Source organism: Cololabis saira, chromosome 3 (assembly GCF_033807715.1).
Source record: "Cololabis saira isolate AMF1-May2022 chromosome 3, fColSai1.1, whole genome shotgun sequence".
Classification (NCBI taxonomy): Eukaryota; Metazoa; Chordata; class Actinopteri; order Beloniformes; family Belonidae; genus Cololabis; species Cololabis saira.
Window position 1 is genome coordinate 12,338,191 of NC_084589.1, and position 27,236 is coordinate 12,365,426.

At 40.7% G+C, this 27,236-nt stretch overlaps 2 protein-coding genes across 2 annotated transcripts in view; one reads left to right on the forward strand and one right to left on the reverse strand.

Annotated features, from left to right (window-relative positions):
* Window positions 1-2,021, reverse strand: part of dop1a (DOP1 leucine zipper like protein A) — a 37,115-nt gene extending 35,094 nt beyond the window's left edge. Inside the window, exon 1 of the mRNA XM_061716207.1 lies at window positions 1,727-2,021. The gene's annotated coding sequence lies outside the window, so the exon portion shown is untranslated. The remainder of the gene's footprint in view (window positions 1-1,726) is intronic.
* A 4,027-nt stretch (window positions 2,022-6,048) lies between these two features.
* The window catches only part of ube3d (ubiquitin protein ligase E3D), a 36,664-nt gene continuing 15,476 nt past the window's right edge, over window positions 6,049-27,236 (forward strand). Inside the window, exons 1-8 of the mRNA XM_061718213.1 lie at window positions 6,049-6,251; window positions 13,159-13,370; window positions 14,224-14,314; window positions 22,849-23,068; window positions 23,610-23,682; window positions 23,765-23,843; window positions 25,609-25,717; window positions 26,473-26,639. Of these exons, the coding sequence (XP_061574197.1) occupies window positions 6,163-6,251; window positions 13,159-13,370; window positions 14,224-14,314; window positions 22,849-23,068; window positions 23,610-23,682; window positions 23,765-23,843; window positions 25,609-25,717; window positions 26,473-26,639 (1,040 nt within the window). The 5' untranslated portion in view covers window positions 6,049-6,162. The remainder of the gene's footprint in view (window positions 6,252-13,158; window positions 13,371-14,223; window positions 14,315-22,848; window positions 23,069-23,609; window positions 23,683-23,764; window positions 23,844-25,608; window positions 25,718-26,472; window positions 26,640-27,236) is intronic.

A 27,236-nucleotide genomic window follows, 5' to 3' on the forward strand; every position in this document is an offset into this window, starting at 1 on the left:
TGCTTATAAACAGAGATTATGTGATGTTAGAGCTGGAGAAGTGAAGCCGATAACATCAAGTGACTCAGAGGAAATATACAGGGAGTATTCCATAAACCTTATCAGTGAGTCATTATGTCTAATGCAGTGACTACTAATTAACATTAAGTATTCTTCTCCTGTTATCAGTCAAGTGCGTGTAACAAAACACTTGCCAGCCCCTTCATTCACTAGATCTACCTTGAACCCTCTTTGACATAAACAATTGAAACAGTTCCTGTTTAAAAATTCAGCAAGGTGCCGGAAATGACGTTCAGAAGTTTGCTCTATATGACAGGAGACAGGACAGCATCACCCTGTCCTGTCTGCTGCCATACACCTTGTACTACAATCGTAAGGGTTTCTATGTGTTTGCATGTAAATACATTAGAAAATATTTTAACAAGGAGAACCCAATGGCCTGTTCAAATGAGATACTTTTGAACTAATACATTATAATATCATAACAAAATGGACAGGATCATCAAAAATGCTCAGAAAGCGTGTGCAATTTTTTAAAAAAAGCAATTAATTGTAACAAAGGAAGTCAGATAGGGACCATCCCCATCTGCATGATCAGCACAAGTTTTTTATTTATTTTTTTTTTTTAACCCTAGAGCAGTTCCTGGCAGACCAGCCCATCTATCAGCAGAAATCCAGCCACATTCAGATCAATGAAAGCAGCTTGTCTCCATGTCAGGACCTGAGCTGAGCTGCTGCAGCCTGGTTGGTTGTTTAGAGCAGGGGTTCTCAAATGGGGGTACGCGTACCCCTGGGGGTACGTGAAGGCACTCCAGGGGGTACGTGAGATTTTAAAATATACATATATTTAAAAAGTAGCATCCATGCAAAAATCCTTTAAAAATAAATATTTAATAAATAATTGAGGAAAATATAAGTCTAAATTAATAAAATGAATTTTATCTTCAGAAGTAGGCTGTTCAACTTATTATCCTAAAACCCCAGAGTATCCCCCACACCAGGATGGTTCCACCTAACCTGTCAATCACCTGGCTTCACCTGTCAATCACTTGGACCAACGATGGAGTCGTGGTTGAAGCATAGCAGCAATATTTTTATGTTTAATAAATCAGTTACTGATGGCACAGTGCTCTGTTTTAGGTCTTTTTTTACAACCAGAAGTGCTTTGCGCTGGTTAGGGGGTACTTGGCTAAAAAAATATTTCACAGGGGGAACATCACTGAAAAAAGGTTGAGGACCACTGGTTTAGATGTGCCTTCGTCGCAGGCAAGAGCCTGGTGAGGTAAACACACAACTCCCAGGGTACATTTTTTACTAGTTTAGTCATTGAGAGTTACTAAATAACCGTGTGGAGGATGTGACATCATGTGTCAGCGTCCAGTTTCTAACAATGTGACTGAGTCCGACCGTAAACACCGAGCAGGTGCTGCACCTTATTACAGGTGTAGAAATAGGTCGCTCATTCCTCCACATACTTGCTGGTCCGTCCATCATTATTATCATTATCATTATTATTATTATGATTATTGTTGTTGTTGTTATTATTATTATTATTATGGTTGTTATTATTACTGTTGTTATTATTGTTGTTGTTATTGTTATCAGGTAGGCACATTAACTCATCCCTGTCAGTCCTCTAACAGCTACCTGTCCCCAACAGAGCAGGTTGTGTTACGTAAAGCGGATCACGTGACACTATATAACTTAATTAACCACCAGGTCTCACCAGGTGCTCCCCCGCAGGTGTCGGGTCTCAGTGAATGGTCGGTCCCGAGTGTGTGCTAGCTGTAGCGGTGTCCGGGCCCGGCTGGTCCCCTCACACCTCTCTCCCCCAGGTCCAGGTAAACAGCGCTAGGAAACAGACCGCAGCTCTTCTCCTACATGTCCTCCCGTGTCTCTCTACGGCCCCGCGGTCTGCTCATGAACACAGGGCAGCCGTGGTGGGTTCCATGGTGGGTTCCATCGCGGTTTCCATGCAGCAGACTGAGCGACACGGGTGACAGTTCCCAGACTGCACTGCGGCCAGAGGGACGCGCTGCTGCTTCCGCGTCCTCCCGAGTGACGTCAGAGTCAGCTAACACAGCAGGAAACGATGCGTCTGGCCTTCAAAATAAAAGATAACAATTTGATGGAGTTGATGTTTGTGTTGTGATTCCATTCAATAATCTATCTATCTATCTATCTATCTATCTATCTATCTATCTATCTATCTATCTATCTATCTATCTATCTATCTATCTATCTATCTATCTATCTATCTATCTATCTATCTATCTATCTACATTAAACTAAAAGTATGGAAAACACTCATGCTAGAAGGTGATAGCTCTTGAGATCAAGATAACTCAAAATACAGCTGAAATTCTAGCTGGTCAGAAAAGGACATTGGGAAATACCTCATCTCGCACGCCTCCAGGTGGTCCCTGAATTGTGCAGGAAAGATTACAGCAGACCCCTCCCACCCCGGACACAAACTGTTTCAGACTCTTCCCTCTGGCAGGAGGCTGCGGTCCATCAGGACCAAAACCTCACGCCATAAAAACAGTTTTTTCCCGACTGCAGCTGGCCTCATCAACAAGGCCCGGACCCCCCTCTCCCCCGTCTACCATGGACTGCCCCCCCATTCCACTCTATGTTACATTAACGTAAAGACTCCAATCCTGACCTTATGCGTTACATTAACGCACATCCTAGGTCACCTTTGCACAGAATCATATCTGGCACTTTAAAACCATCATGTTGTACATTTTCTCTTTTCATTATATATTTGCTCTTTGTATTGCACCAATCACCACAACAAATTCCTTGTGTGTGTTTAACAAACTTGGCATTAAACTTATTTCTGATTCTGATCTTTGTCCTGAACAAGACATGTATGGGTAGTAATATCTGTAAAAGCATTGTCAAGAAAATTTCTTTTTTTAGTTATGCTTATGATAATAATAACAACAATAATGAAAACAATAATTAGGAGGTAATGTTGAATTGTGTTGAACTGAATTGAATTAAATTGAATGTATACCCTTTAACATATGTACCATCGGTTACATTTTGTCTTTTTCTTTTTTTTTCTTTTTTTTTTAAATATCTTTTTATTATTTTATAATAGGAGCCCCGACAAACATTGACAAAACAAACAAACAAAAAAAAAAACATCCAAACACAGACAGAAATTAGACGCAGACAATGGTTAATAAATACAGGGAATATATATACAGTGAATACATGAGATAACAGCAACATTTTGACAAATGGTCAACTCATTTAGTGAGTCATGTCAGTCCATATTTTCTCCCCCTAATTGATTTAGGAGTGGAGACCACAGTCAACGGAAAATTTGTTCTCGGCCGTGTTTAACGTTTAAGAGTTAGCCTTCTCCAATGGGAGGAATTGTATTATTTGTTCTTTGAACATTTCAAAGGTGGGCAGCTGTTCCCCTTTCCAAAGTAGAAGAATACATTTTTTTTTCTTTTAATGGCTATACCGTCATGGCCAGATTTTCTTAGCCAAGATCCTCCCTGTCAGGCCTATTTCCTTGTAATAATTAACCATAAATTCTGCCTCCTTAACCTTCCAGTGTTTATTTTTCCATAACAGTGTGAAGGTTCAGTTTCACTGATTATATGTTTCTCATATGTTTCTTTCCCCCACTAATAGTAAGAATAGATAATAGTCTACTTTTAGCAAAAACCAGCCAAAATACCTTTGGACTCATTCCTGGCTGTGTCCTTAAGAGATTGTGTTTTGTTGTACAGCACTATGTCACACATGGGCAATGATTAAACTAGAACACAGAGCTAGAGGTAGAGGATATCATATCAACTAAAGAACACAAGAAAGTAAAGAGGTTATGAAGCCATTGTCCAAACAAGAATTAATGTTGGACAGTGTCATAAAAGGGAAGTAACCTGCACTCTTGTAAGAAGCCCCTTTGAGCTAAAAGAAAAAAAAAAAGCAAAATATCCTTTGTTCCACTTTGAATTTTTAGGTACGAACTGTCTTCATCAGCAGTAATTTAAAAAGTGGTTAAAAATGATATTTTATTCATTTCTGAAGGGGAAATAATATGTGACAATATTTAACTTTCTTTAGAGAGTCATTACAGATGGTTCTAGTTTCAGCATGAAGGATTTCCTGTAGCATCTGTATTACAACGAATTTAAAGAAACCTATAACTGGTGATGAATTACTGTCTTGGAAGGAGAAAGGTCAGGGTTGTCCACTGTGTTTTTAATTCATGTAACATCACATACCTCCAGAGCTCCAGAGGCTTCACAACAGTCTCCAGAGCAAAGCCTTTTTCATTAGTTTGTTCTTTTTTTGTATATATCATTTTCATTAAAGTCCCTGACTCTGAGGCCCAAAATATGACTTCAAATGAGATTGCACAGGGCTATGCCCTGGAGAGGTCACCAGTCACAAATACATCACAGGGCCACCTCTGGAGAAACAAGCACACCACTTCACCTGACGTATATGTGGACTGTGGAAGAAGTCAAAGAACCAACAGCGGGAAATAAAAAAAGAAGAAAAAAAATCACATTCGGTGCGTCCGAAATGCCATACTAAACAGTGTATACTCAAAAAGTATACTTTAGTTCGGCAAACTTTTGAGTAAATATCCGTAGTAGGCATTAATTCGCACAAACTACTCAGAGCCACACGGCACTTCCTGCCGTTGGGAGGGGGAGTTGTTACCATGGTAACAACCCCTGTCACAGCAGCAGTAGCAGCACCGCTCCGCTCTTTCCTGTTTATCCTGGCCCAAACAAGATGACATTATATAATATTATGATATGCGAATATTATAATATTAATATTATATAATAATATTATTATACTATACGACACTACTATACGACACTACGTAACTTTTCCACCTTAATATAATATTTCCAGAGTCATTGTGATGGTACATCAACTTCCAACAGGTTTAATGACACCTCTGTCATGGTCTGAGGGGTCTGTATCGCCTTCACTGGCACTATGTAACTTTGAGGAGCATGGTAGGAACCCTTCCACACTAAAAAACTACAAATCTTTACAACTTTGACTGCTTTACGGCATACGTCACTTCCCCCTCCTTCCTGATTCGTAGTCGAGACGAAAATGGGCGGGGCGTGGAGCGCAGCTCCACAGAAGCTGGTAACCCGTTGCTGCGTTGTGGCTGCAGCAGCTCCACACATAACAGACGTGGGGAAAAGATCGCTAATGGTTTAACTTTTCACCGCTTTCCTGCTCGGAGGCAGAACCACGGAGGCCAAGTATCTGATATAACAAAGTAAAAGAGTGAAAGAGTTGTCGGCTCGCTTGGATCGCGGCTGTAACGACCAAACACCTTCCACACAGTAAAGCCTGAATTATGGTTCTGCGTTAAATCGACGCAGACCTACGGCGTAGGGTACGTGGCGACGCGCAACGTACGCTGCGTGTCGTCTCACACAGATGGGCGTGGGATCAAAACATGGGTTTTATTCCCCACTTCGCCAGCTAAACGCAGTTGCTGGCCAGCTCTCTGCGGTGTAATTAACCTCAATCTTCAGATAAAACTAGTTTGTTGAGGAAAAAATATTAACTCTTATTTGTAGCTGCAGAGGAAAAAAAAAATCTAATCTTGTCCAAAAGATGTCTGCCAAACTCAGAAAAGCTGAAAGTTACGTTGTGCTGCTTTAATATTATACTTATGACATATATGTATCTGCGCAGCACTCATAGCAACCAAACTCCACTGCATTGCATTGTGGGGAGTTTCTGCTTAGCTAGTGTCCATCAATCCACACTAATACATTTCTCCGGAATGAGTATTGATAGCGCATACTATTGAGTACGTACTAATGTTTCGGACGCACTAAAAAATCTCACATACTGTTTTTGCTACTCATTAGGGTGGAAGTATGGGATTTCGGACGCAGCCATAACTTTATTCTGAAATTCCTAATCGGATCCTTCTCTGTTGATGTTTTGCTGTGCTGAACTTTACACAGCGGTATCTCCAAACTGCATGAGAGCAGATACCCAGGAGTTCAACTAGCTGCCAGATTACAATAACAATATATGTTACTATTACTGTTATTGTAATTTTAAGTATCCTAGGAGGCCGTTCAAACCTCTCCAACCACGCATTTATTAGTTTCTTTTTATTATTCCTAGCCATCTTTTTGAATGGCAGAGGAGGAGCAAACCCAGACACGTGGAGTTGGAGTGTTTTTAGAGCTGAGAAAAAGGCTGCAGAGTGGACTTCTGATCGTTGGGTAAGTACCTACCAACGACAAGAAGTGACTGTACTAAATAAACCCAGAGAATCTCTCATTTAGTTGCTGGTTCTGCGGTGCAGCTGGTCAGCTATAACATGAGCTAACGTAGCCACTGGCAACAGTCTCCTAGCAACCGGTACAATTTACTGATGGACGTTTCAAAGCTTTTAAAGTTCATCTCTGGTTTTTTCTTCAATTCAAAATATGGCCCAATGAAAAAGGAAAACAAGTTGGGTATTGCTGTGTTTATCTGTGCTCAGTTGCATGTGTACTGGAACAAAGACAATTTATTAGATTGATGCACTTTAATATTTTCACTTTTTAGTTTAGTTTAGTTTAGTTTTACTGAATTCAACTTTCAGCTCTATGCATTGAAGCATTACACATATTTATACTACTTTATTTATGTTAATGGATGTCAAAGTCAGAATTTGTACCAAATATTTCATACATTTCAAGGTTTTGTTGTTGTGTTTTAATCCAGTTGGAGTAAACCTGTGTCCTGGAAATTAAAGGGAAAGTTGCACTTCTGTCAGCCTTTACGTGTGCTTAAGAGCATGTGTTTGGGTTTCTGAAGGGACAACCATCTCAAAAACTCAGCCATCGTGCACCCTTTGTGGTTTCTTTGTTTGGAGCCACGAGCTCTGAGAATATATCCTTTAGTGAGCAGTTCAGACATGCAGGTCATCGTAACATCACAGATCCACCCTGTTTGGGTGAAAGCAAATCATTGAAACTGAATGGCATACAATAAAACCTTTTTGAGGTTTTTGCTAATATCAAGGAGTCAGATAAGACTATCATCTTGTTCTTATTGGCTGTTCCCTTCAAGGGGTCACCACAGCAAATCACCTGCCTTCATATAACCCTATCCTTCACATCCTCTTCTCTCACAACAACTAACATTATATGATGCCCAAATCATAATGCTTGTCAAATACAGTTGTGTAGTGTCACTGCTGAGCACTGATTGTCAATGATAAACAGAAAAACTTAGATTTATTGTAATAAGGGATTGTCCAGTCAATATGGAGTCAATCCATCAAGTGGCCAGTGGTGTCCACATCCTGAATCTTCAGTGGATATATTTCAGACCTTTCAGACCTTCAGATCTTTTCAATGGAGCGTCACATTTGAGTACAATGACTTTTAACATCAGATCTGATTCCTTTTTAGTCCCACTTATGATGAAGTGATGACCACAAACGCATGTCTGTGACCTGCCGTTTCCCATTTTCATCCTCTCTGTGGAGGACTGTAGCCACAAGTTTCTCCTTTTACTACTTGCCTCTTCATGGAAGCACACAGAAAACAAAAACTGGACTTTCTTTTTTTATCTAAAGTCAAAGTCATCTTTATTGTTCATTTTTTAACATGTGCTGGACATACAGAAAATTAGAAAAAACATTTATCTCTGAACCACGGTGTAAGCTAACAGTAGAAAGATTTCTTAAAAGTATATACAAAAATATGAAAAATAAAACTACATATTGACACATTTACAAAGAAAATAAATATAAGGCACTGACTTATCAAATGAAATAATAAATACTTGTTTTTGTATTTGTCTGCTGAGCATAACGCTAGATATGATATTTTAGGGTCGATACCGCAGGTTTTTCCGACGTTACACCAGTAGTTTTACAGAATTAGTTTCACCCTAAAGGGGGCGTGGTTAACCTGAGGAGAGGGAGGTGAAGAAGAACTGTTTCTTATTTATGGAAGAGGGTGATGGAGTCAAGTGCAGTGTCTGAATCTGTCCTATAAAAGTACCTGCTGTAAAATGAGGTGCACATGCATGTTTGAAAATGATGCTATATTTGGTATTATGAACAAAAGAAGCCACAGGCATTTCATGAAGACCTGCTTCACCAGCTCTCTTGACAGTCTGCCATATTTTATTTATTCACAGAAATTTGAATTAATGAGTCTTTCTCATTCAGCTTCGGACCTAATTTATTACATATCTTTTTTTTTCTTAATGGTTTTTGTGGCACTAGTGGCCTTTATTGAGGATGTAGGCAGACAGGAAACGGGTAGAGAGAGAAGGGGGGGGCATTGGAGTTTAGAGCGACAGACCGGGACTCAAACCTGCGCTGCCCGCACGAGGACTATAGCCTCTACAAATGGCTCAACCCACTGAGCTAACTACGGCCCCTTTATTACATATCTTTGATGGATCATGGCAGTGTCATAACCATGAGTGCATTTTCACAAACTGAGATACCCTGGATAGTTTATGAGTACGTACCATGGACCTCTGAGCTTCATCACTACGATTATTCTGGGTTTATGCCCCTTCACTTGTATGGAAAGCCACTATCTTCAATGTCAATATTTGCAGCTTTTAGTTTTTTTTTTTTTTTTTTTTTTTTTTTAAATACTTTATTTATTCATTTTCAAAACATTTTCAAACAATCCAGGTACATAATAACCTGAACAATTACCCCTTTCATCCCACCCCCCTCCCCCAAAACAGGCTAGGGAAGAAAGAAAGAAAAAAAAAAAAAGACAAAAAAAAACAAACAAACAGAGAAAGCTGTACTCTACAGTGTAACAACAGTTTCTGTGGCAATCTGCAACTATTTAAAATTTCACTTTGAGAAATTACAGACAGATGAATATTCAGACAAGGTCATGAAATCGAGGGGTCATGAAGGTCCTCTCCGCTGTATAATATGATCGAGGAATGGTTGCCATATCTGATGGAACCTCTCTGATTTTCCTGACAACTCAAATCGGATTTTTTCTATATATAAAGTATTTGAGAGCTCTGTGAGCCAGGCTTCAAAGCTTGGTGATGTTTCTTTGTTCCAAACTTTGAGAATCATTTTCTTCGCAATAACCACCCCATACTGTATTGACAGAGCCTCCCAGTGGTTAAGAGTATCAAGCTGGTGGGACCAGCCAAGGATGCCGGTCTCTGAGTCTGGCAGAAGATCATGTTCATAAACCTCGGAGTAAAAGTAAAAAACTTCATGCCAAAATCTACCAAGTTTGTTGCAAAACCAAAGCATATGTGCCAGCGTACCATCAGACTGTTTACATTTTACACATAACGGTGAAGTAGATGGAAAGAAAGAATGCAGTTTAACACGTGAATAATGGAGTCTATGTATAACCTTATATTGTATTAGCTGGTGCCTTGAATTGATTGAGCATGTGTGTATGCTATGAAGACATTTACGCCATGCATCCTCCGAGATGGTTGTGCCTATTTCCCTCTCCCAGCACTCTCTCAGATGTTGAGTACTTGGAGCAGTTTGAGCTGCAAACAAATTTACAAACATGGACACCAGCTTTTTGGTCTCAGGTACCTTTGCTAAATGGGAGTAGACTTCGTCTGGTGGATTATAAGTTTCAAAATTTACAATGTTTGCTCTAGCATAGTTCCTGACCTGCAGGTACCTGAAAAAATGAGACGGTTGTAAATCAAATTTCCTTTTGAGTTGGTCAAATGAGGCAAAAACATTGTCAATGTACAAGTCTCTCAAAATGGTCAGGCCTTTTTCTTTCCAGATACAAAAAACAGAATCTGACTGGGAGGGGAGAAATGCATGATTATGACAAATGGGGGCAAAAATAGAAGTTTTTGTCAGGCAAAATGTTTTTTTAATCTGGTACCACACCTTTAAAGAATGTTCTACTATACGTCCAGTCCCTTTAAATGGCCCAGGATTTCTCTTAGCTGTATTGAGTAGTGCTGAGAGGGAGGTACCAGTGGTCTCCTGTTCCATAGCCAGCCATGGTGGGGTAGTATCATTAGGTTCTACTGGGTAAGCTTGCTGCCAATACACCAGTGCTCGTGCATTAGCTGCCCAATAATAATGTTGGAATAAAGGGAGCGTTAGCCCACCCAAGTCCTTTGACTTGCAAAGGTGCTTCTTATTTATACGATGCGATTTGTATCCCCAAACGAAAGGCATAATGATTGAGTCCAATGTTCTGAAAAACTTTTTAGACAGAAAAATGGGAACATTCTGAAATATGTATAAAAACCTAGGTAAGGTCACCATCTTTATAGCATTAATTCTGCCAATCATTGATACGGGGAGTGTTCGCCAAAATTCAATATCGATTTTGAGTTTATCAATCAAAGCCTTATAGTTTAATGTATAAAGCTGATCAAATTGTTTGGGAATTGTAGTTCCAAGATACTTCACTTGGGTGGTAACTTTTACTGGCAGATTTTTGAGAAAGTTGGGGTCTAAGTCTCCACGCAGAGGCATAAATTCACATTTCTGCCAATTTATACTATAGCCTGATAGCTTACCAAAAATTGTAATTTGATCCAGTAATGCCGGGAAGGATTTTTCGGGCTGGGATAAGAAGAGGACTACGTCATCAGCATACAACGCCATATAATGATCCAGTTTACCCAAATGTATTGGAATAATTTTCGGGTTGCATCTAATGCTTACTGCAAGGGGCTCGATGCACAGAGCAAACAGCAAAGGGCTCAGGGGGCAGCCCTGTCTAACACCACGATGCAGATTGAAAGGGTGAGATCTATCCGAGTTGGTGAGGACTGACGCAGTTGGATGCGCATAAAGCATCTCTACCCATGAGCAAAAACTTTCACCCAGACCAAATTCTCTAATTGTTGACAGCATAAATTTCCAATCCACCTGATCAAAAGCCTTGTGCGCATCCAGTGTGAGTATTGCAGATTTTGCTTTTAGTTTTTTTTAATCAGAATGTAAACTTGTACTTTATTGGGTAAAAGTCTTTTAAATATTGATCACCAGAGTCGGATGGAGTTGATCTTATAAAGTAAAGACTATTTTAACTGGGATGGAAGCAAAATATAATGACTGAGCATCATAACTTTACGGCTTTGACCCATGATGCTCATTACAGTTTAGTTTTGTTCTTCTTTAGTTGGTGTATTTATTATTCTGATGTTTCCATGCAAGATCCTTATGAGCTGCAGCTCGTTCTGGCCAGCACGCTCTGGCTTGACTGTTACAAGATTTTTATTGCTGCCACCAATCTTTGTAGAGTAATTAATCCTGATATTGACATATTGGCTAATCACCTGTTGTATGTGTACATAAAGACAAACGGAAATAATTGCGTCGTTGTTTAACTTTTCCCATAGATGTTTACACTTCTTGTTCCTTTCCATGACAAAACTCCTTGAGTTTGAGGCCTCGTTGATAATGTTACATCAAGTTTTCATAAATAAGCATGTGGAAATGGAAACGTAATACTACTTAATCTGACGCTGGTATACAGAATATGTCAGACCGATCCGACAGTAGGGAGTGGTTGAGTCTGTATTTTAGGTAACAAAGTAAATGCAACAGTGAGGGAATGAAGGGCAGTGCTAATTTCTGTCATAGTTTAAATATAAACTGTATGATTTGTCTTCAAATGTCACGACTTTGTGCTGGAGCAGCATTTTCTGTGCGAAGGAGTTGTATCTATTTTTAATTAAAGTCCTAAATGTCATCTTCTGTAGCAGGTTGATAAATGTGTGCAGTTCACATGAAGTGTCACTAGATGGTGTCAGTGAGATTTGAAAAAGCGGTGAGAGCGAGGTGAAATGAAACTTTTACATCTAACTTCGTTATGTCCAACTGCAGTCCAATGATCATTCAGAGCAGAAATGACTACTGTCCAGAGTGATATTAAATATAATGAATATAATAAGTATATCCCTAAAATTACAGCTCACCCTGCACCAAAGTTAATTTCAACATGAGGAGGGGAGACATTAGAAAGGGTGTTTCTGATTTGTTCCCTGGCTGGCTTATTGATCACTGCATGAGATCCTGACTAATTACAAATATATTCATTTGATTTATATTTATTTGACAGGTGCCAAAAGTGTCTTTATATTTTATATGACAAGGAGAGGAAGTCTAAAACTTTTTTTTTTTTAAGTTTTGACAGAGGCGAAATGATGTGTCCAATGTTTGGTTGATGGGAGATTGATCTGGAACCAACCATTAGGTCAATCAATAAACAATTTGTGCCATTTCTCAAACTAATGATCATTGTTCTTGGTGTTTTGAAATTTTGAAGACAGAAATGATTCAGAGGATTTTCATTTAGAATAATTATTATTTGTGACCATGAAACCTAATAGATAATGTTGAATGATCTGAGCCTCTGATTATTGCCAAATATAATAGATTTAGATTTTTACTCCGGTTAAAAAAAGTGTTGACATTGACACTAAAGTGTATCTTCATGATCATCTTTATTCTCACCATATTTTGATTGTGCTATCATTTTTGCGTAAAAATGTGGGTAATAAGCAAAGAACGCCCTCAGCAGTTTTTAAAGGAAACCTAGTATGACATTTCAAAAGCGGTCACAGTTTCCTGAGTGATTAATTAAATCTCAGTGACATGTTTGGTTAAAATACTAATATTTCAGGACAGCAGGCTCTTTTTCTTTATATTTTTATGGGTATGTTCATAGCAGCTGGTTTCAGTGACACTCAACTCTGCTTTGCTCTTTTCATCATGGTATGCCTTTTTTTTTTAAATAAAAATACTGCTGTATAATTTTGCTGTTCCAAAGGTACGGTAAATTCCTCATGATGTGACACTGGGTGGAAATAAAGATGAGGAAGCTGGGTTAATGTCATGCTGATATGGGAGTGTGATGCCACTGTAACCTCCAAATCTGAAAGGCTCCCCTCATGACACATTTTCAGCCTTGGCCAGCTCCAGTTAATGTGACAGTGTTGAGTTATGTCGTAGCTTTCAATCACAGAAAAAAAAAAACACAATTTTTTTTTACGTGATTGAAAAAAAATGATATGCCCACTGTAAAGTAATAAAACTCCTCAGATCACGGCGGTGGCCCGTAACGGCTTATCTGACCACATGTCCAAACAGCTTGCATGTATCAGCTCATGTATGAAACCTCTTCTTTATCTCTCCTCCAGGAGAGACGTGGCCAGAAACCCTGCCGATGTGGTCGTGTCAGGGAGAGACTCCTCTCTCGAGGTCAGGACTCCCGGATGGGAGCTGAGCCTGAGTTTACCAGCAGGAGTCGCCTTCGAGCAGGGGTCTTGTATCTTAACACCCTCGGGAGAATCCAGTGAGGAGGAGCTGCACTTTCGACTGCGCATCACTGTTGGAAAAAACACAGATGACGGTGAGGTTGTGGACCACTACTGTTTGAAACTGCATCCACACACATTCAAGAACAAAGACTCTGTTCTCTGTTTTAAATTTATTTGCCATCAGAAACTGTTGAGGCCCGCAAGCAAACCATAAACAGAACTCACCCTGAATGTTTTTAAAGGGGACCTATTATGAAAAACACGTTTTCTCTTGGTTTAACATATATAAAGTGGTCTCCCCTCAGCCTGCCAACTCAGAGAATGAGGAAAGCAACCAAATTCTGCAGTGTCTGTACAGCCGCCCGGGTGAGCCGTCCAGTGTGATGTGGATCTACGAGCCGTTCAGATTCTGCTCCCGTCGTTACGTAACCAAAATGCGATTTACATAGGTTCGCCATTTTTTCGTAGCGGTGTATCGCGTCATTCAGGCAGCCAATCAGCACAGAGCCTCATTATCATAGCCCCGCCCACTCAGAATCCTGCATAGATAATGAGGTTAGAGACTGAATTTCTAATTTATATAGCAAAAACAATCAAAAGCTTGTTTTAAGACATTCAAGGCCTGTTTAAAATAGGTATTACATGCCATAATAGGTCCTCTTTAACTGAACTGACATCATTGGGTGTTGCTGCAGCTTTTTCTTCAACACTGTATGTAGACTTTTCCTGAAACTGTTTTTATACCTGACATTGTAAGAGAAGGTTACAGCTAAGGACAGTCAGAGATGGTCCAATCAAAATCAGATTTATAGCTCACTCCGTAGCTAAGTCACCCTCACCAGCCGGTATTTAATTGATTTTTTTTTTTCTCTTTTTTTCCTGTGCTTTAGAAGGTTAGTACCCTTTCACGACACACCTCATTTGTTTGTCTTTGATCTACCACAGACGTGTCTGACAGCGTGATGGAGACTCTGCGAGCGAAAGAGACTTACTGCTTCTACTGCCAGGGCTGCCAAACCCGGCTGCTGGAGGACAGGTAGGGAGTAGCAGAGACAGCGGGGATGGGCTGTTATTTACACCTTCCTCTGCTGGAAGAGGAGCAACTGTTTATTGACAGTGTGACTTACTGGCGGGAGCAATTGTCTGGGAAAGAATAATTGATGGATGGCTCCTGCGGGTGTCCACAGTTGTTGGCCTGACAGGGTTGGAGTTATAGAGCGCGTGTGAGGTAAAGGTCTGCACTGACGTTTAAAAACAAATGGTTTTTAACCCACAGCTGGATGCTGGCATCTCTCCTTTTGCTCTGTAGCAGTTTTTCTGGTCAGCAATGTGATGTGCTGAAACTGCAATAGGTGCATTATGGAGGCCCTTGTCCTCTGGCTGGGGTTTTCAGCAGTTACCCACAAAGTTTCCAGAAACTGCTTTATTTATTTATTTTTTATATTTCAACAAGATAAGGAGACACTTTGGTGTAAGTGCTTTGGGTGAAAAGTCTCAAGAAAATTGAGCATCATTATGCTCTGGAACAAAATGCTCCATTGTACCCAGCTGCTCCGAGGTATTAATGGATGCACTGACTGCAGTCATAATGTGCCCTCTAAAATCATTTCTGTTGCTCCTAAAAGTTCAAACTAAGTGCTTTACTGATGGCAAAGGGCCAAATGACACGTCATACAAAAAAGTTATCTCGTCATGGTGATCCCGTTAAAAAGCTTCAGATCATTTAGCTTCTATTAGTTCTTTGTGTTGTTTTTTTCAGGACCAAAGGTATGTTATTCTTCAATCTAGCAGTTCTCACCTTGTACCGAGGGATGCTGTATTGTATTGGTTGATGCAGAGTACTGATCTGATACAACATCAACACTGGATGATGCATAGATGTAAATACTCGCAGATACTGATACCCATATTGTTGTCAGGGTCCGAGTACATGTATGTCCGATACTGGTATTGGATCTGGAACAGCGCAACTTGTAGCTGCTGCAGCCAGTCCAGTTAGTGGTTGGGATTGTAGTTTTTAACATTTGAAGATCAATGTAAAAGTGTAGTAAATTTGAGAATTTCATTCATGAGATTGTCACAAATTCTGCTTCCACTGAATATGAACCATTGTTCATTGGTTTAGAACTGTGTCTATTTCTTAATTAATTGGCTTAAGGGCTTTGCAAAGTATGGACATCTTAAGTTTTGAGTTTAGAGAGTGTTCTTTTACCCCAAAGTGGCAAACGAAATATACCATTGTGTATAAGTACACCCTTTATTGAAAGCAACACCAAGGAGTATTTTTTTTTGCATATTGCTTTATGGCACTACATCATACATTAATGATAGTCAATAAGGACCATAAGAAGCTCACAGAACTACAGGGAGCATCATGGCAGATGTGAATAAGAGGCTCAGGAAAGCAGTGAAGGAAGAAGAGAAAACAAGCATTAATAGACCAGAAGAGGGTAAATCTCAGCAGAATAAAGTGGTTTAAAATCCATATCATAACATTCATATGGATGTTGACAGTGATAGCCTTAAGTTAGCTTTTAATGATCTCTTAGAGTCGACGGGCATCTCGCAAAAAGTAAACGAACCAAGACACGGCTGTAAACACACCCTCGATCACATCCTCGCCTACAGTATAGAAACTCACAATTTGTTAGTGTCGCCTGTAAACTCCCTTCTATCCGACCACAATAACATTTGAATTTGATATGAATTAAATTATGAGCTTCTTTAGCAGTAAAATCATGAGAATTGAAGAAGAAACCAACCAACATGCAGCAGTGGCTGTAGGCATTTCTTCAGCTCCAGTGACTTCCTCACATCCTGACCTGATTCTAGACTGTTTCATTCCTGTAGACCTCCCCGATCTGACCTCAGACGTGAATAAAGCTAAATCCTCCACGTGTCTGTTAGACCTCATACCAACTTGACTACTCAAAAATGTGTTTTCTCTCTAATTGGTACGACAGTATTAGATCAGACCAACCTATCCCTGAAATCAGGATATGTGCCACAGGTTTTTAAAGTCGCAGTAATTAAACCCTTACTCAAAAAACCTTCTCTTGACCCAGCCATCTTAGCTAATTATAGACCAATTTCCAACCTTCCATTTGTATCTAAAATTCTGGAAAAAAAGTCGTTGCAGCCAGTTATGTGACCATTTGTATAGAAATGATCTGTTTGAAGGTTTTCAGTCAGGATTCAGAATGCATCATAGCACAGAGACAGCACTGGTTCGAGTCACAAATGACCTTCTTATGGCCTCAGATAAGGGATTAGTGTCCATACTGGTTCTACTGGACCTCAGTGCTGCTTTTGACACTGTAGATCAGCATTTGACTGCACAGGTTAGAGCATGTTGTTGGGATTAAAGGCACAGATCTAGGTTGATTTAAATTATATCCACTGTATCTGACAGACTCCAGTGTATTCAGGTCATATAAGGTTTCTTCAGCACAAATGAGGGTTTGCTGTGGTGGTTCAGTGCTAGGGCCAATCTAGTTCAGCTTATACATGCAGCCCATGGGAAGTATTATTCAGAACCACGGCATTAATTTTCATTGCTATGCTGATGATATGCAGCTGTGGAGCCAGGTGTAAGAGAACACTTAGACACTTACCCAAACTTCAGCATGTCTTGAGGACACGAAGGCTTGGATGTCCATGAACTTTTTGCTTCTAAATTCTGATAAAAACCGTGGTTATTAGAAAGGGATTAGATTATGTTGCGATGGCCTCCAGTACAACTGTTTAAGGTTTTTTTTGGCCTTTATTGAGACAGTGTGAGGAAGACGCGCAGCAAAGAGCGACAGGCCAAGACTCGAACCTGCACTGCCTGCATGAGGGCGATAGCCTCTGTAAATTATCCCTGCTCAACTCAGTGTGCTATCCAGGGCCCTCCCTTTGAGTTATTTTTGATGGGGATTTGTCATTTAAAAAGCATATTCATCAGGTTTGAAAGAGCATTTTTTTTCATCTCCGTAACATTCCAAAGATTATGAGCATCCTTTCCCAGAGTGATGCTGAAAAATTAATTCACGCACTTGTATCTTCTAGGCTAGATTGCTGTAATGTGTTATTAGCAGGATGTCCAAGTAATTCTCTGAATAGCCTCCGGCTGATCCAAAATGCAGCAGCGCGAATGCTGACAGGAATCAACAAGAGAGAGCATTTCTCTCCAGTGTTAGCCTCACTCCACTTGCTCACCATAAAACTTAGAATCCAATTCAAAAATGTATTACTTGCGTATAAAGTCCGAAATGGCCTAGCTTTGCGATATTTGCAAGACCTGATAGTGCCTTATGTTCCTAATAGAGTGCAGAATTACTTGTAGTTCCTAGAAGATCCAAATGTAGATTTGGAGGACCGGCCTTCTCCAATCACATTAAATCAAATGTCTTCATTGTCATTGTACAATTAAATTTGAATGCATCTCCTACAGTGGAAGGCCACAAAAATAAAAGTAAAGAAAACAATAAAAACAGACCACAAAGACAAGAAACGAGAAGCACACAGCCCATTATCTTAAAGTGCTAAAAAATAAATAAATAAAATTGAGTCTAACGCTGCAGGTGGACCAAATCTAGTCTATAAAAACTATGACAGGATACTGAAAACATTTAATTTAGAAACATATTACACAAACTGTATTGCACGGCGTATAGTAATTGCACATGAGTTTTATTGCACTGAGTTTAGCTGTTTTATAGCACAGGGGTAGAAGCTGTTTTGCAGTCTGAAGTTGCAGGTCTTGATAGACCTGTAGCGCCTCGCTGAGGGCAGCAGAGTGAAGTGGTGATTAACTGGGTGGGAAGTGTCCTGGGTAATGTTTGTAGCCCGGCACAGACAGGGGGAACGGTGAATCTCAGTGAGGGATGGTAGTGGTGTGAGCATGATGACTGGCGCTGTTTTGATGACTCTGTGTAATGCTTTCTTATCTGTCTCAGTGCAGCTTGTGAACCTCACAAAAATGTCATGGCAGAGGATGCTCTCCACAGAGCACCTGTAGAAGGACAGCAGCAGCTGCTGGGAAACGTTTGCCCTCTTCAATGTTCTTAAAAAGTACAGCCGCTGCTGCGCCTCACAAGGAGAGTGGTGTGTCCGTGCCCAGGAATTTGAAGCAGGTCACTCTCCCCACCATGTCTTCATTAATAAAGAGAGGAGCAGGCTCCACTCTCTTCCTCCTGAAGTCTAATATAAGCACTTTTGTTTTGTTGGAGTTGAGTACCAGGTTGTAATGAGTCAGCAATCAGTCTCGGGACTTCGTCCCTGTGGGCGGTCTCGTCGTTGTTAAGGATCAGCCCTACCACGGGTGTGTCATCTGCAAACTTGATGATGGTGTTACTGTAGTAGGGTGAGTAGATGTGCAGTCGTGGGTGTACAAAGTGCAGAGTAGTGGAACCAGCATCCGTCCCTGTGGGACACCGGTGCTGAGCTTCAGGGTCGGGGAGTGATGGGACGCCACCCTGACCGACTGTTGGCGGTCTGTTAAAGACTCTATAATCCAGCTGCAGGTGGAGTTTGGACACCAGTCTGCTGGGGACGATGGTGTCAAATACCAAGCTGAAATCAGCTAACAGCATCCTCACATAGGAACCGGGGGGTTCTAGATGGGTCAATGCAGTGTGAAGGGCTGTGTTGATGGGTTCTCCTCCATCAGCACCAGTAGCACCTCGTGCTGGTGCTGAGGGATGGATCGCCCCGGTCCTTGTAGTTGGTTAGATGCTGGATGCCCTGCCAGACGCAGCGGGGTCTCTCTCATCAAAGTGCCCCCCTATCTTCCTCCCGTAGACTGCTTTAGCTGCTTTAATGCCCCTTTTGAGGTTAGATCCAGCAAAGCCGTAGAGATCCTCGTTGCCATATTTAAAGGCGGTGTCATGGTCTTTCTGCAGCAGCTTAACATGCTTGTTAGGTACGATCAGGGACCGTTACCATGGAACCAACTTCCAATTACAGTTAAGGAGGCTGACACCACCTCCACCTTTGAAACCAAACTTCACATGTTTCTGTTTAGTAAACATCTAGTTAGTGTTAGTAAACCTCTAGTTAGTGTTAGTAAACCTCTAGTTAATGTTAGTAAACCTCTAGTTACTGTTAGTAAACCTCTAGTTAGTGTTAGTAAACCTCTAGTTAGTATGTTTAGTAAACCTCTAGTTAATGTTAGTAAACCTCTAGTTAGTATGTTTAGTAAACCTCTAGTTAATGTTAGTAAACCTCTAGTTAGTGTTCAGTAAACCTCTAGTTAGTGTTCAGTAAACCTCTAGTTAGTGTTAGTAAACCTCTAGTTAGTGTTAGTAAACCTCTAGTTAATGTTAGTAAACCTCTAGTTAGTGTTCAGTAAACCTCTAGTTAGTGTTAGTAAACCTCTAGTTAGTGTTCAGTAAACCTCTAGTTAGTGTTCAGTAAACCTCTAGTTAATGTTAGTAAACCTCTAGTTAATGTTAGTAAACCTCTAGTTAATGTTAGTAAACCTCTAGTTAGTGTTAGTAAACCTCTAGTTAGTATGTTTAGTAAACCTCTAGTTAATGTTAGTAAACCTCTAGTTACTGTTAGTAAACATCTAGTTAGTGTTAGTAAACCTCTAGTTAGTGTTAGTAAACCTCTAGTTAGTGTCAGTAAACCTCTAGTTACTGTTAGTAAACATCTAGTTAGTGTTAGTAAACCTCTAGTTAGTGTTAGTAAACCTCTAGTTACTGTTAGTAAACCTCTAGTTAGTGTTAGTAAACCTCTAGTTAGTGTCAGTAAACCTCTAGTTACTGTTAGTAAACATCTAGTTAGTGTTAGTAAACCTCTAGTTAGTGTTAGTAAACCTCTAGTTACTGTTAGTAAACCTCTAGTTAGTGTTAGTAAACCTCTAGTTAGTGTCAGTAAACCTCTAGTTACTGTTAGTAAACATCTAGTTAGTGTTAGTAAACCTCTAGTTAGTGTTAGTAAACCTCTAGTTACTGTTAGTAAACCTCTAGTTAGTGTTAGTAAACCTCTAGTTAGTATGTTTAGTAAACCTCTAGTTAATGTTAGTAAACCTCTAGTTAGTATTTAGTAAACCTCTAGTTAGTGTTCAGTAAACCTCTAGTTAGTGTGTTTAGTAAACCTCTAGTTAGTGTTTAGTAAACCTCTAGTTAGTGTTCAGTAAACCTCTAGTTAATGTGTTTAGTAAACCTCTAGTTAATGTGTTTAGTAAACCTCTAGTTAGTGTGTTTAGTAAACCTCTAGTTAGTGTGTTTAATAAACCTCTAGTTAGTGTTTAGTAATCCTCTAGTTAGTGTTAGTAAACCTCTAGTTAGTATTTAGTAAACCTCTAGTTAGTGTTAGTAAACCTCTAGTTAGTGAGTTCAGTAAACCTCTAGTTAGTGTTTAGTAAATCTCTAGTTAGTATTTAATAAACCTCTAGTTAGTGTAACTCTAGTGTGTTAGGGCCAATAGTCGTAGCTGCAGCTGCAGGACCAGACTAGAGCAGCTGGTCTGAAACAGAGCTGCTATAGAGCTACGCTGCAGGGAGACTCCAACATGATCCACTAAGCCATGCCCATCACCCCTCCTTCTATCCTCTTCTTCTCTTTAATTTCTTCAGCTCAATCAGCAGTTATTAATTACAAGTATCTCATAAGAATAATTGCACTCCAGCGTTCTTGTAGTTTGTTGTGCCGCTCTGCCCCCCCCCCCTACTTTTCTCTTCTGTAAATGTTTGCAGCCCAGCGCTTCAGGAGCTGCATGCTGACCTGCAGCCCCGCCCTCTGACCATCCTAATGTTTACCTCCATCTGTCTATATAGATGTCTCTGTTGGATACCTGCTGACATTCTGACCTGCAGCCCCCCCCTCTGACCGGCCCAGTGTTTGCAGTCTAAACCTGTTTATATTGTTGTCTCTGTAGTGCACCGACTAATCATGTAACCATGTAACCATGGTTTTCCTCCCAGTAGGGGAGTTTTTACCTGCCATTGTTTATGTAATAATTGCTCGGGGTCATGTTCTGGGTCTCTGGAAAGATCCTAGAGACAACTTGTAATTTGATAGATGCTATATAAATGAAATTGAATTGAATTGAATACCTACAGGGGAATCTAAACGAAAACATTTGAAAAATGTCTTTTGGTTTTGCTTTTGGAAGTTAAAATCATCCAAATTGAAGAGGGGGGTAGCCAACATGGCTGCAGTGTAAACCCCAGCAGAGCTGAGAGCTGTAAAGGTCCCTCCAGCTGTGAGCGGAGCCACTGCCGTGATGTCGGCTACCCTCCCAGCCTGTCTGGAAACACAGAGTCCAACACACACAATCAGATGTCCTAACAGTACAACCTCTGAAACACAAATGGATATATTTAATCAGAACAGGGCTACAACAAATAATCAACACTGTAGACAAAAATCCATGACAAAGTTAGTTACCAACGAATATAATAATCAACAGGTGATTACGTCATCAAACGTCTGTTTCATGCTGTGGACCGGAATTTACAACACTTCTTAATAATGGTGTCATGTTTCTTTTAATGGCATCAGTCAATATAACAAGTTTTAAAAGGGCAAATATTTAGTCTCTGTTTCAGGTGGTTGACGCCTCATATTTTCCAATGTGCCATAAAGACTCGTATACATGTGCCTAGTTTTGTTTCTCTGCTTTCCCGTCTCCTTTTACTTTCAGCTGCTCCCTTCACAGGTCACCACAGCGAATCATCTGCCTCCATCTAACTTAGGGCTGGGCGATATGGCCTTTTATTAATATCTCGATATTTTTTAACCATGTCACGATACACGATATATATATCGATATTTTGCCCTAGCCTTGAACACTTTGATGCTACAATCACACCAGTAGGATGATTCTATATGTCTACATTAAAACATTCTTGTTCATACTGTATTAATATATGCTCATTTTAAACTTTCATGCAAAAAGGGGGAAATCACAACCAAGTCAAATTTACCAAAACTGTATTTATTAAACAGTTACTAAGCAGTGAGGGCACAAACATAAAAATTGAAGTGAAGGAGAGACGAGAGAGTGAGAAAAGCCTGTAATTTAATGCCCGCGGCTAAAAGCAAACGCGTGACAATGTATACTCGAATATTCACGATATACCGGTAGTCATTTTGTACATCGCACAGAGTAGAAGCCGAGATACATCGAATATACTCGATATATCGCCCAGCCCTAATCTAACCCCATTCTCTTCTCTCACACATCTTTCCTCATGTCCTCTTTCACCTCCGGTAGATTTTTTTGAATGTTCTGGATCTCAAACGGTCTAAGAGATGAAGCCTGACGTTCAGCTTCTAGACGTGGTGTTCTTGTGATCTAGTTTGGAGTTTAAACCTCAACAATGTTATTTTCACAAATTTGATCTATAAAAACTAAAGTTGAGGCTAACTGAGCAAACCTGTTATATTTGTCTTTAGTTAAAGTTCTTGGCCATTTTTTTATTTTTATTTTCATATTTTGTGTTAATGTGGCCCTCAGAGAGCTGCCTGCATGTGTCGTGATACGACCCGTCACTGCAGCAGGAATCTAAATATGCCTGAACAGTAACGGTGTGAAAGCCAATGATTTATGTTTTTCCTCATCGTCCTTCTTCTTCAGAGTGTTTAAGCGGGTTCTTCCGCTCCCTAATTGCAATTGGAATGCCATCGTGGACGACTGGTGTTGCCATCCGGACCCGTTTGCCAAGAAGCTGTTGCCCCGAGCAGAGGATTGCTTACAGGGTGACACCTACATCCTCCTCGCCAGAGACGGCAGCTGCAGCCAAACGCTGACCCAGGAAGTGAGCTCTGTGGAGACAGCGGACAGTCAAGATCAGAAGGTGAGGGAGGCGCAGACGCTGTTCAGTATGAAAGTGATGATTTCTTAACCAGACACAACAACTGGGTGGGTTCTTGTAATAAACAGCTTACTCACCCACACAGACGCTCTCCTCAGACCTGCATCAGTGAAGTCTAACTCCAGCACTCGATGAGCATTGATCTCCTCGTTCTTCCATTAGTCATTCTCTTTGCTGGACAGCACAACTGCAGCTCAGAGAGGCAGACAGAGCAGGAAAACAATCTGTCTTTCACCATCCCAAAAAACTTGACAAGAAATGACCACTATTTTATTTTTCTAATTTATAGGGATTTTATTCCTTTATACTTGTTTATATTTTTAATATACATCCACTTGGATGTGTACTGTTATTGTGCTGCTCTAACAAGTACATTAATGAAGGACTATTCTATTTTATTCTATTCTTCTGTACTGCACGTTTGGTATCAGCTGACTTTCGGTTAAATTTTTTAAATGGCCCGGTAAAATATGAATGTGTGTTCTGGTGATCAATTTCTGGTTTTCATTTGTTATTTGCACAGAAAACCTGTCGCCGCTTGGCACTTATCTCCTGCTCAAGCTGTTCATCAGTGCTGGGAGAGGCTGTGGCACCAGGTACACACCATCCTCGCAGTTTTTATAAAGGAACACACCTTTCAACGATTGCAAATGAGCCTTTCCTCGCCGTGTCTTACAGAGACGCTGAAACTGTACATCACACAGGTGGTGGTGGAGACTGCCACGGGAGATCAAAAGCTAGAGGCTTCACTGAACAGGCAGGTGTTTATTTCAATTTCCTAAAGATGAACAAATAGAAAAACTGTGGCTGTGAAAACACTCTCTCATTAGGAAGAAATAAAATAATCATCTGTGTACAGTCACTGGTAACAAAAATAAAGGACCAACACCAGTAAGTGTGACATTCATTTGTTACTTCCTTGTTAAAAACCGGTGTGTACTGGGAATAGACCAGCTGAAAGATTAAAACTTCCTAACATTTTTGTGTCCGAGAGGAGCTCTAATCCTTCATGTCGTGGACGCTGGACCTCAGGGGTGTCCCGTTTGATCTGGCACGGGACACTGGCTCTGAGTCATGTTGGTTGCTGCTGGCTCTCAGCTTGTCCCACCAGGTCTACGCTCCTTCTGACGCATCCAGCTGATACTCGATCGGATTGAGATTGTAGGTGGCCCAAAGCCAGGGCACTGCTCTGTGCAGTTGTTCATGCCCTGTGAGTTCTTTCTGAGCGGTCTCTGATTAAATGATTACTGTTATTCATCTCATGCATAAGTAAATAGTTTTTGTTCCCGGTTATGTGAAATGTCTCCCGGTGGCTGGTCCCCCGCCTGCAGATGCTGGCGGTTACCGTGCCCTCAGCTCGGGGAGTCGGGGATGAAATGTTATTGGGAGATAAAGCTGGTCAGAATAAGGACCATAGAAGAGCACATTTTCACCATCTCAAACAACTACAAGCTTATACATTTCATAACAGCTCACGTCATGGATTTTACAATTGCAAAATGTGCAGTGTGCATAGATGACCCAGCTGGTGTAATAAAATTCTACAGTTCAACCACAGGAGACAATAGGAAAACAATGGCAGAGAGCCCAGACATAATACATGTTCTTGTTTTCTTCCACTTTCCATAACTGGGATCTGGTAACAAAAGCAGTCAAAAAGCAGGTTTATGAGTCTCATAGAGCAACATAATCACAATTCAGCTACACATGTGGGTCTGTGTAATGTTGTAGTCAGATGAGAAATGCATGGATTGATCAGCTGGTGCTCGGAATCATTTCTTCTCCAGTTGGCTCTGATCGGTATTGGCTGATATCGGATCTGTTGACACGTGTCAATATTGGTACTAATAAAGCTGAGAAATCGGTCTCGACCCCCAGTCAATGCATGAATCTGCTATATTTCATTGTTGATTAAGTTATCACATGTAACTGATTCAAGATGTAAGAAGGTCAGGCCGTTAAGAAAATTGGAAATCCCAGTTTGCAAATAAAATGGTGCATCTGTAATTACAACCGCAGAGCGGGTTACCATTCAGAGGTTCTGCAGTCAAGAAGATGTAGTGACAATAGAAATAGTGGAATAATCTAGAAGTGGTGCATTTTAAATATTTCTAAGTCAGCGTTCGTTTGTTTTGAGGCTTAAGTTGTTTAGATGGCAGAAATTTGTTCTGTTCCTCTGCCTAAGCAGCCGTTATCCAGGCTCCCCTCCATGATTCCTCCGGTTTCACCAACTGAGAGTTAAGTGACCCCTATCCACAGCTGGGAAGATACCGACTCAGTAATTCACACAGCTCTGAGTCCAGAAAAAAAAGAGGGGGAGGGCGTCCTTTAATGTAATGTCTGATAGAAATTCCACAACTTGCAAACTTTTGGCAAACAGGGAATCTCACTCTAATAAAAACCGCAGTACTTCCTGTCTGTTTTGCTTTGAAAGCAAGTTCAACATGTTGTCATGACTGAAAGACTGTGTGCTTCTGGACAGCAGAGTGTGTAATTAAATAAAGCTGCACTCTTTTGGGCAGGTCTGGCTTCCTGGAGAGGACGGTAGCAGCGAGACTGCTGAAGCTCTCCAACTCACTGAGCACCTTCCACTTCTCAGTTCAGACGCCAGATGGAAAAGCCTTCCTACTGGTAAGAAGCCATGAGCATCACCAGGGATAAACATGATATTTTAGTAAAAATAGAGCAATATATTGCTTGATAAATCCGTAAATATTCATTCAGACTACAGTTCCTGCAGGTTTCATATCAGGTATGGTTTTTTAGACGAGGTTTTACTGTTTCTCACTGCGACGCTAACACGCAGAAACACCAGATGAAGCTTTTGTTGTTGTTCTTGTTCTGGCCAGACTGCCGGGTTATGGTCCTTTGGTAGCAGACTTTGGTGGACTGATAAGTTTACTTTTAAAGTGTGACTTTAACTGGACTTTTGGTTTGTTTTGCAGTCTGTTTATTTGCACAATAAAAGTGTCCCAGCTTTACAACTCTGTTCTCAGCAGACTTTATAAGGCAGAGCATTAAAACTTCTCAATAAAACAGGCTAGTAATAACAATATAATCAATCCTGTGTGAAATTGGTCCAAAACTGAGTAGATTCTCCAATAAATCTGTAGTTGCAGACTCCATTGTTTTATTGTTGTTTTTTAAATTAAATTAATTAATTAATTAATTTTCTTTTTCTCACTTTTGTTAGGCTCTTGTTAAAACTGGAGTCACAAAAAAGATGGAAGTAGACGTCTTACATCAGATAAAGAACTGATTCAACTGTAGTTATATATTGATATGATTTGCATAAAACGTCGGCACATTTTAATCAGATTTCACAGCTGAAATGCTTAATTTCCATACGCCTGCAGGGATAATTGACCTCTCTGCCCCTTCTGCAGCTCTGGCTGCTCAACAGTGACTCCATCGTAGCCTCAGTGCCAGAGAAGTGTATCGGCGAGGAAAGCTCCATCATCAGCACCGATCCTCACGGTCCACCAGCCAGAGCTGCCAGAGCCCTGAAACTCCTCTACATCACCTGCTCCGATGCAGATATCCAGCAGAGAGAGTGAGTGAAGACACCTTCCCCAGCCCCTCCTTCCTAATCTCATCCTTTCATCACTTCAAGGCAGCCGCTCAATCAGCACCAGCCTCTGCTCGCTGTGAGTGATGAACGAGGACTCCGTAGGGGAACAGGTTTGCACAACGAGTCCCTGCTTGGTTATTATAATCCTCTATTATTTTGCACATTTGCATGCCATCAAATGGCCTCTCAAAAAAACCGTCAGCCGGGCACGCAGCACTTGTGTTTGTTGTACACACGGCATCGTTGTTGTGACTGCCGTGCGGTTGCTCTTATGCATTACGGTGTGTTGCCTTGAGTTCTCCATATTAAGTAAAGCAGCACACCACTGGAAGAACCTTCCACCCTCATTATTTTCAACTGAATCACCACTCAGCATTTCCCTTCCTCCCCCTCGTCTCCCCTGCAGCTAGCAGGCATGAAGACAGAACAAGGAGGTTTTGTTGTTTCCACCATTTTGACAGGCCCACCGGCTGAGTGACACAGAGAGGGTAATTAGAGACAAAACTCTCACAAAAAGAAAGAAAGAGGGCTTCTTAGTGAGAGCAGCAACGCTACAGTCGGACAACATTAACTGTAAGA